This window comes from Leptidea sinapis, chromosome 19 (genome assembly GCF_905404315.1).
Source record: "Leptidea sinapis chromosome 19, ilLepSina1.1, whole genome shotgun sequence".
Lineage (NCBI taxonomy): Eukaryota > Metazoa > Arthropoda > Insecta > Lepidoptera > Pieridae > Leptidea > Leptidea sinapis.
The window spans coordinates 6,428,107-6,443,051 of record NC_066283.1 but is presented as its reverse complement, the minus strand read 5'-3'; the positions used below and the strand labels follow the sequence as shown (position 1 = coordinate 6,443,051).

At 34.1% G+C, this 14,945-nt stretch overlaps 1 protein-coding gene and 1 long non-coding RNA gene across 3 annotated transcripts; one reads left to right on the top strand and one right to left on the bottom strand.

Moving 5' to 3' along the window:
• Positions 1-5,767: 5,767 nt before the first annotated feature.
• LOC126970032 (40S ribosomal protein S20) lies at positions 5,768-8,660 on the top strand. The gene is made up of 3 exons (XM_050815714.1): positions 5,768-5,935; positions 6,165-6,326; positions 8,423-8,660. Exons 1-3 carry the CDS (start codon positions 5,933-5,935, stop codon positions 8,627-8,629), a joined length of 372 nt encoding a protein of 123 aa, XP_050671671.1. The 5' UTR covers positions 5,768-5,932; the 3' UTR covers positions 8,630-8,660.
• A 2,349-nt stretch (positions 8,661-11,009) lies between these two features.
• Positions 11,010-13,576, bottom strand: LOC126970041 (uncharacterized). Of its 2 annotated transcripts, none has more exons than XR_007730524.1 (2): positions 13,285-13,576; positions 11,010-12,621 (listed from the first exon to the last, which is right to left on the bottom strand). It is a non-coding gene; the product is annotated as an uncharacterized LOC126970041 (long non-coding RNA). The 2 variants fall into 2 exon arrangements; XR_007730523.1 differs by lacking the exon at positions 13,285-13,576 and adding an exon at positions 12,733-13,042.
• Positions 13,577-14,945: the final 1,369 nt, after the last annotated feature.

Here is a 14,945-nt window from a genome sequence, read left to right as displayed (position 1 = left end):
CGGAATTGAGGCAACCATCTCCAACTCGCTAAGTAACTTTTCATTTTTTAAAAATACATTCGCATTGTTAGGCAGGTCAAAGGTAACACCAACTTTAAAAGCATTAACGGACCTCAGGTGCAACACACCCGATACGCAATGCCTCCTGATTCCATTTGACAGACCCAACCTGTCCTTGTCTGATATTTTGACTTCACCCTGCTTGCGATTGAGAAATACAATAAATTCCTTCTTATTTGAATTTTCGTCGTATAACCTATAATAATTTGTCGCTCTATAAGGGGTATACTTCTCTTTATCCTTTCTTCTTACAATGAGACGTTCAGTCACCTCCGCGTCAGATACCGAGGATTCGGATAGGGGAAGTTCGTCTGCTGGTTCTGCGTCGCTCTGGCCGTTCTTCGGCCTTTTACCTGTACGCTTCCCCATGGCGATGGGGAAGCGCACTTAACAATTTATATATACAAAAATCGAATATTTATAAACCAGGATAAACAATTTACAAGTATGAAAAATATATGCACTATGAACAATAATTTAAACAATTTTTTTTGTATAAGCGCGCCTTCCTTCGTTCACTCGTTCCCGCCCCAGAAGACATTGCATTGGTTGTTTTTTTTTTAATTTCACTCCGTTTTGGAGACATGCCTCGCACCACAGAGTACATTATATAATATAGGTATAGAGTTGTCAGTCAATTTCCAGTTGACGAAACTTTCCTCGGTTATACCTACATATACGTATAACATAAATACATGTATTATGGTTATTTTAATTGTAATATTAATTTTATACAGGAATTCCGCCATAAATTTAATGGCAGAATTACTCAATAATAAAAAACATAATATTATTTCCTTCTTCTTTATTGTAATACTTTATAGCGAATGTTTGCATTATATCCTCCTCATCGTGCATCGAAATTGCTCCTCGGAGTATTTTATTGATGGACTGCACCAATTACATAGGTATAAATATCATCGTAGATATAGTAAATATCTTGTCAGTCAATTTGGAACTATGGTCTTTGCATTTTAAGGAAATAAACGGAAATCAGTACCTATATACTCAACAATGATGCATAAGCAAAGCGATGGCGGCAAATAAATTAATAAACAACATGGCGATTGGCGGCTACCTACTGTGTAGGCGGGCGAGCGAAGCGAGTATGTGTGTCAATCAGTGCCCGCTATAGACAAGTTGACAAATTAATTTTAATGTAATGGTATTGTATGAATCAAGAAATGTTCTAAGTGCAAACGCCGTGCCTCGCACTTTCCGTGCATCCGCCAGCTTCAAATTTTCTTTCATTGATTCACTGTATTGGAAGTTTTCTTGCATGTTGTACTTCATAGTGTTTTTATTTATTTTAAGCTAGAGAAACGAATCACATTACAAAAATGTACAACTCTTTGTACTTTATGCAATAAGTAGACACAAAAAAATATAGATGAAAACTATTAATTACAGATAAAATACATTATAATAGATAATATTCATTATTTACGATTTAATATTATTGCCATAAATATATTTAGAAAGTATACTATTTAATATTAATATTCAACAGAAATCAGGAGGATTTTTATAGAAGTGGGGAAAGGGTCACATATCAAAAGTATCTAAAAAGGAAATTCGGTCATATTTAGGGCATGAAAAGAATAAGTGATCCAGATCTCCAAAGACATATTGGCATTCACATTGTGGACTATCTATAATACATTTGAAACCTTGCAAGGTGGGCCGGACAAGTGGTGAGTCCAAGGCGCATTCTTGTCAATATGGTGGTAATGATTTTATCAATTTTAATGACAGGGAACCATGACTTGTTAGGAATTATTTGTTGAATTACGCAATAATTTTTGCCTTTAAATGCTACTTTCTGTCCCAGGAGTCCATGAGATAAAGACCAGGAAGATCAGCTAAATCCTGAGTATATATCTTAGAGTGGAATTTGACACACCACAGCTTCATTTGCACGGCTGTTTCATTATACCTATTATGCCAGTGTCTAAGTATCCAGACAAAAGTGTCTGAAAGAGCTTTTGATGAACACTCGTATAGTTTACTTCTTATATCTGCTATAATAGGAAAAAATATTTTGATTTGAAGGGAAATCTCAAAAGAGCCTGTAATGCACTCCTGGAATCACTTTAGTTACAACTATTAAGTTTACAAAGCAAAACATAATTTAATGCTTTGGCGATGCCAAGACATTCAGCGGTAAAAACTGACGTATGAGTTCGGCACTTTATTTTTTGTACAATATAAATTGGGCATGATAAACTCCTACTCGTACAAAATCTTCTGGTTTGTGTTTTTACGCATCGGTATATATATGATGCCAACCAGGCCAGTTTTCTTTAACAACAGAATAAAATGATTATTGGCATTATATTTTTCAATATTTGCAATATAATGTATAGTCGGAATGGGAGATGTACGAAGGAAAATTACTACAAAAATGGTTGTGTTCTCGAACTGAAAGTGGAGCTAGACTATCCAGAAATGTTTCGCTTATTTTTTTTCATGTCATCAGACACGGCGTTATCGTTCTCGTCTGACGTCTCTATTGCACCGTTTCTCAGTTTCCTTTCTTAATTTAACTATTTTAATACATTCTTTATACGACCAAGATGGAGAAGGGATATATATTTTTTTTGTATAATTCTCTAGTTTTCTAATTATTTTCATCTTTTTTTCGTTAATTGTTATAATAATAACATTGAAAAACGGTTTTGAACGGATATGGCCACTAGGTGACTCCTTCAAATGGAATGTTTCATCTGCAGCTGCTGCTTGTAGGAGTGCACTTGTAAATGGATTGCTACAATTTTTAACTCCATGTGATAAATTGGGTAAATTCGAAACATTAAGGTCTACGGTATTTTTTAGTTTTCCCATAATTTTGGCTTTCTGTGAGAGCTTTATAAGTAACGAGAATCATTAGTCGGAAATGAAACAATAATTGGGAAATAATCAATTCCATATGAGTTAGATAATGTATGCCATGTCATACATGAAGTTAAACCTGGGGAACAAAGAGATAAAATATCTATTGCACTATTATTTTCATTTGGTCCTGTGCGTCTGGTTGGAGAACCATAATGAAGTATACAAATATTATGAGATTCAAGTATGTCTAACAACATTTTACCACAATATGTGGAGATATAACATCCCCAAGAAATATTATGGGGGTTGAAATCTCCTAAAATTGTAAAAGGACGAGAAAGAAGAGTGATATGACTGTTAAAGTAGTGAAGAGCTGAAGAATAAGCGGAAGATATATATAAAGGAACTACACAAATATTATTTATCTGCGCTCCTACCACGGAAAAATGACTATAGGTAGGAAGTGATAGAGGATAGAAAGAGATAGTGTTTCTGATAATTAAAGCGGCACCACCATACCCATTAAACCTATCAAGGAAGAAAATCCGTGGATTTTAAAAGGAGAGCCTGGCTTTAGCCAAGTCTCCGAGAGTGCAAATAAACAAGCTTTATACTTTCTTATTAAGTAGGTATAAATTTCCGATTTTTAAACATTCCACTTCTACAGTTTCATGGCAGAAATTTTTGAAGTACTGCCATTTTTTATGGCTTCTAGATTGTTGAACATATCGATTATAGATGCAACGTTGTATGGTATCTTAATATTAAGCTGGGTTAATGTCTGAATGGGAATTAGAATGATATCTGATGCAGTCAATGTGGAAGTATTTTTCAATGCATAGCCGTATTGGGTTGTAGGAGTATGAAATTTTTTGATTATATTTTGATGAGCCTCGTGACGGGGTGTATTTTTTATTCGTTCATATGAACTATTTGGCTGTGACTGATGAGATGACTGAGAGCGAGTAGATAGATGGACTGGAGTATTATAAGAAACTGAGGGTCTTCCTGCTATAAAAGCATAGGATTTAGTAATTGGAGGAAACAATTTTGCTACTTCCCCATATGAGATGCATTGTTGTGCCATAGAAATTTTAATTTGTTTTTGACGCTTATACTCTGGACAAGATCTACTAACAGCAAAATGATAATCTGTGCAAAAGCAACAAGTAACATTCTCCTCATTATTGTTACGGGTATCATCAGTGTGTTCATAACCGCATTTGTAACATTAAAATTTTGATCGGCATTGTAATTTTGTATGTCCAAATCGACATCAGTTGAAACATGGTATCGTTGGGTATATGTATAGTTCTACTGGTAAGGTCTCAAAACAAATGAATATAAGTTATTTGTAGAATTTTGAGGAGGTTTCCCGACAGGAGAACCTTCCACTATAGTCTTATAATTTATTCGTCTAACCTTACCACAGTGGTTCCTAACCAGTGGTCTACGAAGGAGTCAGAACATGGTCCGCGGACCGCGAACCAATTTTTAATACGTGCGCGCTTCACATTGCGCAAAATCATTGATTTCACGAGAACTGGAAACAAATTCAAAAGGTATCGACGTCATGAAAACAATATCGGAATATTTTCAGAAACATAACATTAGCTGGGAGACACTGAATCTGTACGGATGGCGCTCTGGCCAGCAATGTTGGGATCACGCTCTGGTCTGGCAAGGTTAATAAAACATAAGTATTCTAAGGCCACAACAACGCATTGTATCATCCACCGTCAGGCGCTAGCTTCGAAGACTCTTTCTGTATGCCTTTAGAATACAATGCATATGCAATGAAATTCTTAAATTCTACTTTTTGATTAAAGTTTATTTTCGGATTGATTAAGTTTAAATTTCTTGTATATCGTGATCCCTGCTAACAATAAAAAAAAAATGGTCCAATGCGAAGAATAGGTTGGGAACCACTGCCTTACCACAACCACTAGGCACTGACACATTTTCGATAACATCCTCGCTGACCAGTCCGTGGGCACTCCCCGTACAAAGCCCATGCGCATTATTTGGAATGATGGAATAATGCTTTCAAGTTCATCGTTTCTAAGTTTGAATTATCAATGAGTTAGCACCAGTAAAACTTGAGAAAGATAAAGAGACATTCTGTTCCTGCCTATTTTTTTAAGGAACCTGCCAAATGAAACAAAACGAAGTGGTACTGTTATTTGGTGAATTTGTTTCTCTTTGTATGTGCACTCTGATGTTACATCACTAATTAAAAGTCAAAAAATCTACCACCAATTCCAAAATGAATGCCTCAGGCCTGAGAAGAACGGGCGCAACAAACTCAGCGGGCTTTTTTTCATCAAAAAATATGTATACAAAGTAACATTGTAAAATTAAACTTATTATTTAATAGCCTGAGGGTGGTCGCCCCATTCCCAAATGTGGTCATTAAGAAAGTCATTTATGTTATAGTAATCTTTACCACACAAACGTTTTTTTACAATTCTATTGAATAACGTAATACTTTTGTTTTGAACGTTTTCTGGGATCTTGTTGTAAAAGCTTATACATCGCCCCACCAAAGACATACTAACTCGACTTAGCCGAATATATGCATGGGCATTATATGCTTTTGTCTGTTCCTGGTGTTTACATTATGGTTATGACAGTTTATAGCAAAGTCACTTATGTGCCTATGAACATACATTTCATTATCAAGAATTTATTGAGAAGACCTAAGTTATAAATAGCGCGAATAGCCCTCTTCTGCAGTACAAATATTATATTAATATCGGCAGCGCTGCCCCATAGCGATATACTTCATTTTTGTTATATTCTCTTCCTTTTCTATTTTCCAATACGTATCATCCTACTATTTTTTGTTTTACTTTTTATCATTTTCAAAGGCTTCTGGTTTAGAGGCAGATGTCAACGTCATTGGATGATTGTTTTCAAATTTCAATTCTTTGATCTTTCGTACATACGTCAAGTTCCAGGATAGGCGTATTCCGGTTCAGCGCTGAGCAATTTTTATTAATTTTAAATTGTTTAACTCGACCGGGATATACTAATAATGGTAAGCTATATTGTTCTTACACGAGGTTATTTATTTAGCGTTTAAGAATAAGTACAACCCATACTATTCAATTATAGTATAGGTTATATGTACACGTGTGATATTGAAAGTTGGTAAAAAAAATCAGTAAAATATTGTAAGAATATTTATTTACTATTGCTTATAATATTAGTATCAACGTAACTGTAATTAGCTGTACATATAATTTATTTCTAAAATATAATTTCAGGCGGCCGCCGTAGTAGCAGGAAAAGACATTGAGAAGCCCCAGGCTGAAGTTTCCCCAGTACATCGCATCCGTATTACTTTGACATCTAGAAATGTGCGGTCCCTTGAAAAGGTCTGCTCGGATCTAATTAATGGTGCGAAAAAGCAAAAGTTGCGTGTTAAGGTTAGTTATCATATTCAAGTTCCCGCCCATGCATGTTAGCTTAAATCAAAACATATTCCACATTTAGCTTCAGTGAGCTCTTAATATTACGAGTTATTATTTACAATGAGTTCTACACCTAATTAAACCAGAGTCACTCGAACGGAATTAAGTTAATCCTCCAAAATTCGTAATCATAACAGGCATGCACTATGATCAAAACTCAGTATACATATATCTGTGTTTGTGATAATTTTAGTGCTAAATAACAGCTTTCTAAAGTGCAGGGTGTGTATATCTTATAATGCATTCTGCTCATAAGTTAGCTACAGCTCTGTTTTACAAGAATTACTATCAAATTAAACAAAGACAAAGTTCTTTATTTGCCAGAAACATTCACAAGTGAAGTTGTTACAAATTTAAGAGCAGGCACATGTTTCGTCTTGACAGACATGAAAATATTTTTGTGGTTTCACTTCACAATATTATAAACCTAACATAATCAATAATTACTGCTACATTTAATTTAATTAATGTAAAGCCTACTAAAAGACCCTACAATACACATTTACAATAATAAATGAAATGCTAAGATATAATGTAGTAAAAATAATCACAACTAAATATAATATTATTGGTGCCAGTTACCACTTTGTTTGATAATATTCATTTATTGAGTAAAAACAATATATTTTTAATAATGTTAATAATTTAAATCTATTTAACACTGTCTCCTCTCTTATTTCTTTTGGTAATTTATTAAATATTTCTAAATACATAGCATGACAGTTTTTCAAGTGGTTCTAATGTGGGGTACTCGAAGTCTTATAGGATCACGAAATGGAAACAAAGATACAAATTAGGTATTACATATTAAGTATACAAATGTACTCCATCATTGATGGCTTGTAACAGTGCAAAAGGATCCTCTGTTTAAATTTAAGATTTTGAACTCAACAAAATTAATATACTGTGATTTCCTGCTATTCTGGATTAGACTTGCACATAATAGTTTGCGACTGGGAGTGGTCAATTTAGTAAGCAGCTCCATAACAAACTAGGTTGATCTTTTAGTTTGTTAGTTCCTTTCTTAAATCTGATTCTGATCATTCACCCGATCTGGCTCTTCCGCTGGTTTACTAAAGAACTGCAAACTACATTGAACAGTGGCGGAACGATAGGGTGGCACGGCTGGCACAGTGCCACAGGCCCCTGACCCAAGAGGGCCGTGGCCCAAGAGTCCGCAAGCTCAAATATATTTTTTTACAGTACCAGTATTTTATTTGAAAAGTATATTTTTATAATTTTTGCTTAAAATCCAAAGTGAGACAACAGCTAAAGACTTTAATACAATTTAGAGTTAATCGTTAAGTATTTCAATCAACCTAAACAAAAAGATGTTGATTTGAAAAGCTGACAAATAGATGATGAATGCATTGAGATATTGTGTTCTATGGATGAATGTGAGGTCTCTAATACACATTGGGTTAGCGTGGGGGCTACAGACCATTCCCTCTCGCCTAAGAGAGGAGGCCTATGGCCATTAGTGGGACATGTACAATATGTAGTTGAGTACGCTAAAAATCTTGAAGTTTATTAAAATTAAACTGAGTACAACATGGTGATTTTGATGATAGGGCCCCATCAAAAGAAAATGCCACAGGCTCCAGATGATATAGTTACACCACTGACAGTGAACATCCCCAGATTCAAAATAAAACTATTATAGCTAGTGAACAAAATCAGATACCTACTGACAACAATGTACAGAATATTTTATATGATTAGCCTGCACAAGATAATAATAAATGGGATTTGAAAAAGGATTCGTAGTTCAGATTACTAATACTATGTAGCATCCGTAGGATTGATAATGAACTAAGGTGTGAGGGATCTGGGAAATAGTTCATCTGTGGGTCTGCTCTTTTGAACTACTTAGTCCGCGAACTACACAAGTGGATTAAAGCTTTCCCTGAATAAGCAAGAGCCTAAAGCCAATGAGGTTGAGGTCTTTATGTATGATTTATTGTTAGTTAACCACATCTTAGTTACCTATCATTCTTATTGAATTATTATTTATACAAAATTATAAATATTTTCTAAATATTATATTTCAGGGTCCAGTCCGTATGCCAACCAAGATCCTCAGAATAACAACAAGGAAGACACCTTGCGGTGAAGGTTCCAAAACATGGGACAGGTTCCAAATGCGGATACATAAAAGGGTCATAGATCTTCACTCGCCATCGGAGATTGTGAAACAGATTACTTCCATCAATATTGAGCCAGGTGTCGAAGTTGAAGTGACCATCGCTGATGCATAGGCACAGCTGCCAATAAAAGATTTGTAATTGATTTCAGTCTTTAATTTTGGTTTTTTAACAAACATTTTACAATAAAAAATTTAAAATTCAATAATCCGCCAAATCTACACTCAAACAAGAAAGTTCTAAGGCAAAATTTTTGAAGTTAAACTTTTTTAGATGCAACTTGAGTGTAACTCAGATTTTTCTGACAGAAGTGGCTGAGTGTTACAATTTCTAACATTAAAATTGAACAGTTTAAAAAGAAATTCAAGTTTCTCAGTAATATTATTTATTTATCTCCAAGTGTGTTTGTTGACTTACTACTACTTCTGTAATAAATAAATTATCAGAAATTTAAGTGAAAATTATATACTATAGAATATAAAATAAAACAGTTATATGACATGGCAGAGTCCTAGAAACATTTTACTCTTACATCATTAAACATGCATAAAAGAGAAAATAATAAGAATCTCACTTGTTAAAGTAATATATTTAATTACCTGTACCGGATTTTCTTAATTCTAAGTAGTGAAAATGCCAATGTTGCTTTTAAAATATGAGGCTAACTTATCTTTTAGGTTTAGTTGGTGACACGGCTTTCATTAAAAGATTGTTATGAGTCATAAACCTATATAATGATAATATAGATAGTATGCATTATTTCTTCCGTTTTCTTAAGAATAATTATTTACTGAATATAAAATATACTAGCTGATGCCCGCGACGTCCTCCGCGTGGACGCTACGAAGCAGCAAAAATACTATTATTGCATCTAGCTTTTTTTGTTCTATCTATACCTGTTTTCGCAGTGTTCACCAGGAAAACTCTTTTCTTATTTTATTTATTTTTATACATAAATAGTGTATATACATATATAAAACCTTTGTGTTAATCAAGGGTGTCAGCTTCCTGCATAGCATATTTTATCATTTGGTCCCGCCATTTGTGCGTGAAGATGAAACAAACACACACTCACAAACCTGGCAGGCCTTTATAATATTAGTGTGATATTTATTTATTTATTAGGTTTAATTACAATCACTTACAATAATACACACAAATATAAAAAAGTAGAACTAAAAACTAGGAAGTGATTACTTACAAATAAACAGCATTCACAGAAATAATTAATATTAGGTATTATGTAGAATAAGTTACTAATTAAACATTTTTTTTAAATAATAAATGATTAGGTTACATAGTTATACACAGTTACATTAATTTTCCAATTATAACACTAATAAAGATTACCAATGATGCTGCAAATGGACTTGCGGAATTTGGCTAAGGAATCAGCAAATATGTATAAGTAGCTACTTATAATAAGGGGGTTAGAGCGTAGCTACGCTCTAACCGCCTTATTCATAATGGTCCGCTAACTTTAAACAGCCGCTAAGGAGTGTTTTTTCTCATTCTGACAATAGAAGAAGACAAGAGCGCGAATTAGCAATGCTTTAAGTTAGCAGACTATTAAGAATTTAAATTTAATTATGGGTATGAATTTAAATTTTTACATAATCGTGGGACTGGGGAATTAATACCTAGGATCGTTCGACGAAGTGGAGGACTAAGTGGAGTAATAGGCTTACATTAAATTCTTACTGGTACTCTTAGACTAAATTTATTTAGCAATGTGGGGCAGTCGATAAAGCCGTCCAATAGTTTTTGAGTAAACGGAAGATCCAGAAGTTCTCTACGTTCATCCAGTGGTCATTTTAGAGATAGCCAGCCTTTCTTTGTAAGAAGAAATTTTCTTTGCTTTACCGGCACTAAAAGCCACATGTCACAGAAATCGCTTCTAAATACGTTCCAGTCTTAAGATATGCGTAGCATAGTGAGGACGCCAGACAACTGAACCATACTCCTAACCAGACTGAAATAAAGGAGCATTTTTATTTTTAAGCTTTTAAAAATTTTTGTGTTACGTATAACAAACCCGAGCATTTTAGAAGCACGTTTTACTATGTTTTCTAAATGGAGAAGAAAAGTCATTTTTTTATCGAAAGTCACACCAAGATCCTTAATAACTTCCAAAGTCTCTAAAGTATGTTCTTTTATATGGTATTTATAACATTGCTCGATTTTCGAGTAAATTTTACTTGGTAACATTTTTCCTTATTTAAATTTACACCATTGCATAAGTCTTTCTAAGTCCTCCTGAAGAAGCCTACAATCAATCAGGGAATCTTCTCATCGTCTTTGCGAATTTTAAGCATAAAAGTTCACAGAAGATGTCAAAAAACAATTGAATAAGTATATCGTTAATAATAATATTAAACTATATGGGACCTAAATGTGAGCCCTGAGGGACGCCAGATGTAATTTGACATACATTAGATTGAAAACCATTAACAACAACAAATAAAAACAATATATATAAATAAAACGAAATAGAGAAGATTCAAGGGTTTATAACAATTTTTTCCTAACTTTACTTTTCGCAAAATTATCAATGACTTCGTTTAAATCCAGGCTTTATGCGATTTTGTTTACAATTGCTATTAGCGATCAATGTCGGAATCGAGTTTGGCCCATATTATTTCATATTTTTTTATTATTTTTAGTTTGCTAAATGACTTTTCAGCTGCTGCAGAAGTGACAGGAATTGTAAAGAATAATAACATTGCTTTAAATACTTCCTATAGGTCGGCACTCCATATTTGCTCATTATTTCCTTACATAATTGGTAAACAGTCCATGCTTGAGTTAGTTGAGGTAAAACTAGGTGGTAAATATTAATAAATTGAAGTGAAAAACTATGGCCTATTAAGTATATCTGAATATTTTCTTTGGAATTCGTCACACTTTTGTAATAAAGTTGCTTCATCAACATGTAATAAAAATGTTGGTGTTAGAAAATCGAATATATGACAGAATGCACTCATACCAATAAAACGTGTATCTAATTGAGATAGTACTGTGTCTAGTACATTATTGAAAATCTCAATTTTAAATATTTTTTCTCGGTTTGGAAATCGGTGATCAGCAGCTAATTCATCAAAATGTTTTTTAACTTTTCTTTGCCTTTTTCCTTGAAAATGGGTATCAATATCATACTTTCTTGCAGTTTCACTGGCTTTGCATTTGAATAATTCGAAATAATTTCTATAAATTTGCAACTTTGCTTTGGTCTCTGCTAAAACTTTACTCGCCTCGCCCAAATTGATGTCGCATTTTTGTAAAGTTTTGGATGCGTAATGGATGTCGTTCAATACACTGTGCATGAATTCGCAAAGCAACACGAACTCAAAATTTTGCATTTTTGTTTTAATACTCTCTGCTTCACTACGCTCATCTTTATTAGGACTCTTTAGAACTCTTTCTGATAATGTTTTAATAATATCAAAAGAACGAAGTTTTATTGCAGATATCGTATTGACCCTACTGGATCATCTAGTCGAATTTAGTTCTTTTAGAGTGGTGTCCGATTCGCCAGTGAATTATGACAGTAGATCCCAACGTTTGACGCTGTTACCGAAAAAGTTATACAAATCTTGAAATGTTGCAAAAAAATCTCTATTTTCACACAACTGCCAACGGCACCCTTTATCACCTTAAATTATGAGTGGCACAATGTACGTACTCTGCGTTAGGCTGGATATCCTTAATATATTTTTGTACACCATTATACACACCACTCATCACACAGGCTCCATCATAGCCTTGCCCCACACATTTTTAAATCAATATTTTTGTTGATAACTAATGTTGTCACTTGGTTGACTAAATCTACTGCGCCATGTTTGATGGCTGCATAAAAGCCTAGAAACACTACAACCTCTTTTACTGCTATAGGTATCAATTGGCTGTCCATTTTCCGATCTGGATATTTCTGCATACCTCAAAACAATGCTTATCTGATCTACTTTCGATATGTCCTGTCATCATCCATTATGGTGCAAAAAACGGTGACACTCTAATTTGTTCTAGTAGATGGGTTTCGAGTATGGTCCCCAAGCTCTCAAACATTTCATTTTGAATTGTTGCACTCAGATATCTTGTAGATCCTAAAAACATTAAAAAAAAAAACAATTTCAAAAAAGTCCTGATATTAGACAGTAATTAATAATAATAAACAAAATAAAACAATAAAAATACTTAGAAATAATTATTATTACCTTTGGGCATATCAAAAACTTGCCGCAAAATGTGATCATATCGCGCGAGAAGCTCTACAAAGGACAGAAAATTTCCGTGGTATCCTTCCTGACTTAAGTCTATTAACGAATAATGAACTGATGTGGAAGTAAACACGAGTATAATATAATTATAATATGAAACAAATACGGAATCGAAACAATTCTTTCAGACAGATGTCAACACATAAAACATTTGACAATTATATCGTTCGTTTACCAAGAAGGTGCGTAGGCTAAATGCTTACTACCTTCTTAACAAAGACTTCTTGGTGTCCTCTCAAAGCCAAAGAACTCTTTGCTAACCATTTTCCAAAATGATGCTAATATTAATAATAATTCTAATTTGTTCTAGTAGATGGGTTTCGAGTATGGTTCCCAAGCTCTCAAACATTTCATTTTGAATTGTTGCACTCTTGTAGATCCTAACAACATTAAAAAAAAACAATTTCAAAAAAGTCCTGATATTAGACAGTAATTAATAATAATAAGCAAAATAAAACAATAAAAATACTTAGAAATAATTATTATTACCTTTGGGCATATCAAAAACTTGCCGCAAAATGTGATCATATCGCGCGAGAAGCTCTACAAAGGACAGAAAATTTCCGTGGTATCCTTCCTGACTTAAGTCTATTAACGAATAATGAACTGATGTGGAAGTAAACACGAGTATAATATAATTATAATATGAAACAAATACGGAATCGAAACAATTCTTTCAGACAGATGTCAACACATAAAACATTTGACAATTATATCGTTCGTTTACCAAGAAGGTGCGTAGGCTAAATGCTTACTACCTTCTTAACAAAGACTTCTTGGTGTCCTCTCAAAGCCAAAGAACTCTTTGCTAACCATTTTCCAAAATGATGCTTCTTTGCGAATTTCATTTTCAAGTTCCTTGTCGATAGTATTAGTATCGTTTTTTTTCCAAAATTCATACACAGCACATGCTTCCGAATGGCCACTCGAACAAATGTGTTGTATTAATTCTTTCTGATAAATGCTTCCAATCTCGAATTCCCGTACACTAAACTTTATTTTTTACCTTTGTGAAGCCAATAACCAGCAACGTTGACAATAGGCAGCGTCTGGTATTTTGAAATAACACAACCAAAAACGATTAACTGGCCCATATTTAGAACACGTAACGTATTACGATTTTGAAAAACACCTATTGTTCTGGTTGATGTCTGTTGGAAAAGGTCCTGAAGGCTGTAAAGGCCCCATATCAAGAATGTGACGTTTTCCGTTATCACTTAATATTTTGTTCGTGAAGTTTCCCAAGTCATAAGATTTGTCGTACACAATTTCGAAAAATGAAGAGGTCTGTGGTTCCTCCAAACCCTCCGCTCTTATGTGTGTCATGCAAACATCATCCACGTTCACATGATTGGCGGCGGAGGTATCTCCAACTGCAATGATAATGTCGAATCTTCTTCAGTAGGCTTCTCAACCAACACTGCAGTTACCACATTACTTGAGTCACTATCAATAGAACTATTTTGGCCAGATGTACTTGCAGAAGGCTGACTAAAAAACTTGTCAATTTTGGGCAAGTTTTGTTTACTATCTTGTCCTTCTTGGCGTTGTCAGCGATATTTCGCGTTATACAATGAACTGTAGCCGAAATAAATAGATTTGACCAATGGATTTGACACGATTTGTTGACATCAATATGAGTGGTATAATCAAATAAAATTGAACCACTATATTGACCAGTACAAAAGAGTTTATTGACATTAGCTTACTTACTCCTGATACAGCATTAATTTTTTATCCGTCCTCGTTAAAAAAAACTTAACTCGAATTCACAATAAAACGTACATATCACTATTCGTCAAATTGACAACACTACCAACCTACAGAAAGAATCATAACTTTTGAATTTCTCTCAACTGAGTTGTCATGATTGAAGTGGGGTTGCAACCTGTCAATATAAATATTTATTTTGAAAATGGGAGAAATTTCCAAAAGTTCAGTTCAGTCGAGATTTGTGGTAAGGGTTCGAGGGCCCCCTGAGCATGAGGGCACTGCCCCGCCTAGCCCCTAGGTAGTTACGCCACTGACTACCATAGCTGTTTTCCATTTATCCGGAAAAGTGCCAGATACCAGTGATTTATTAAAAACAGAACATAATGGTACAGCTAGAGCTGAAGCACAAGATGCGATACAATGTGGAGTTATTCCAT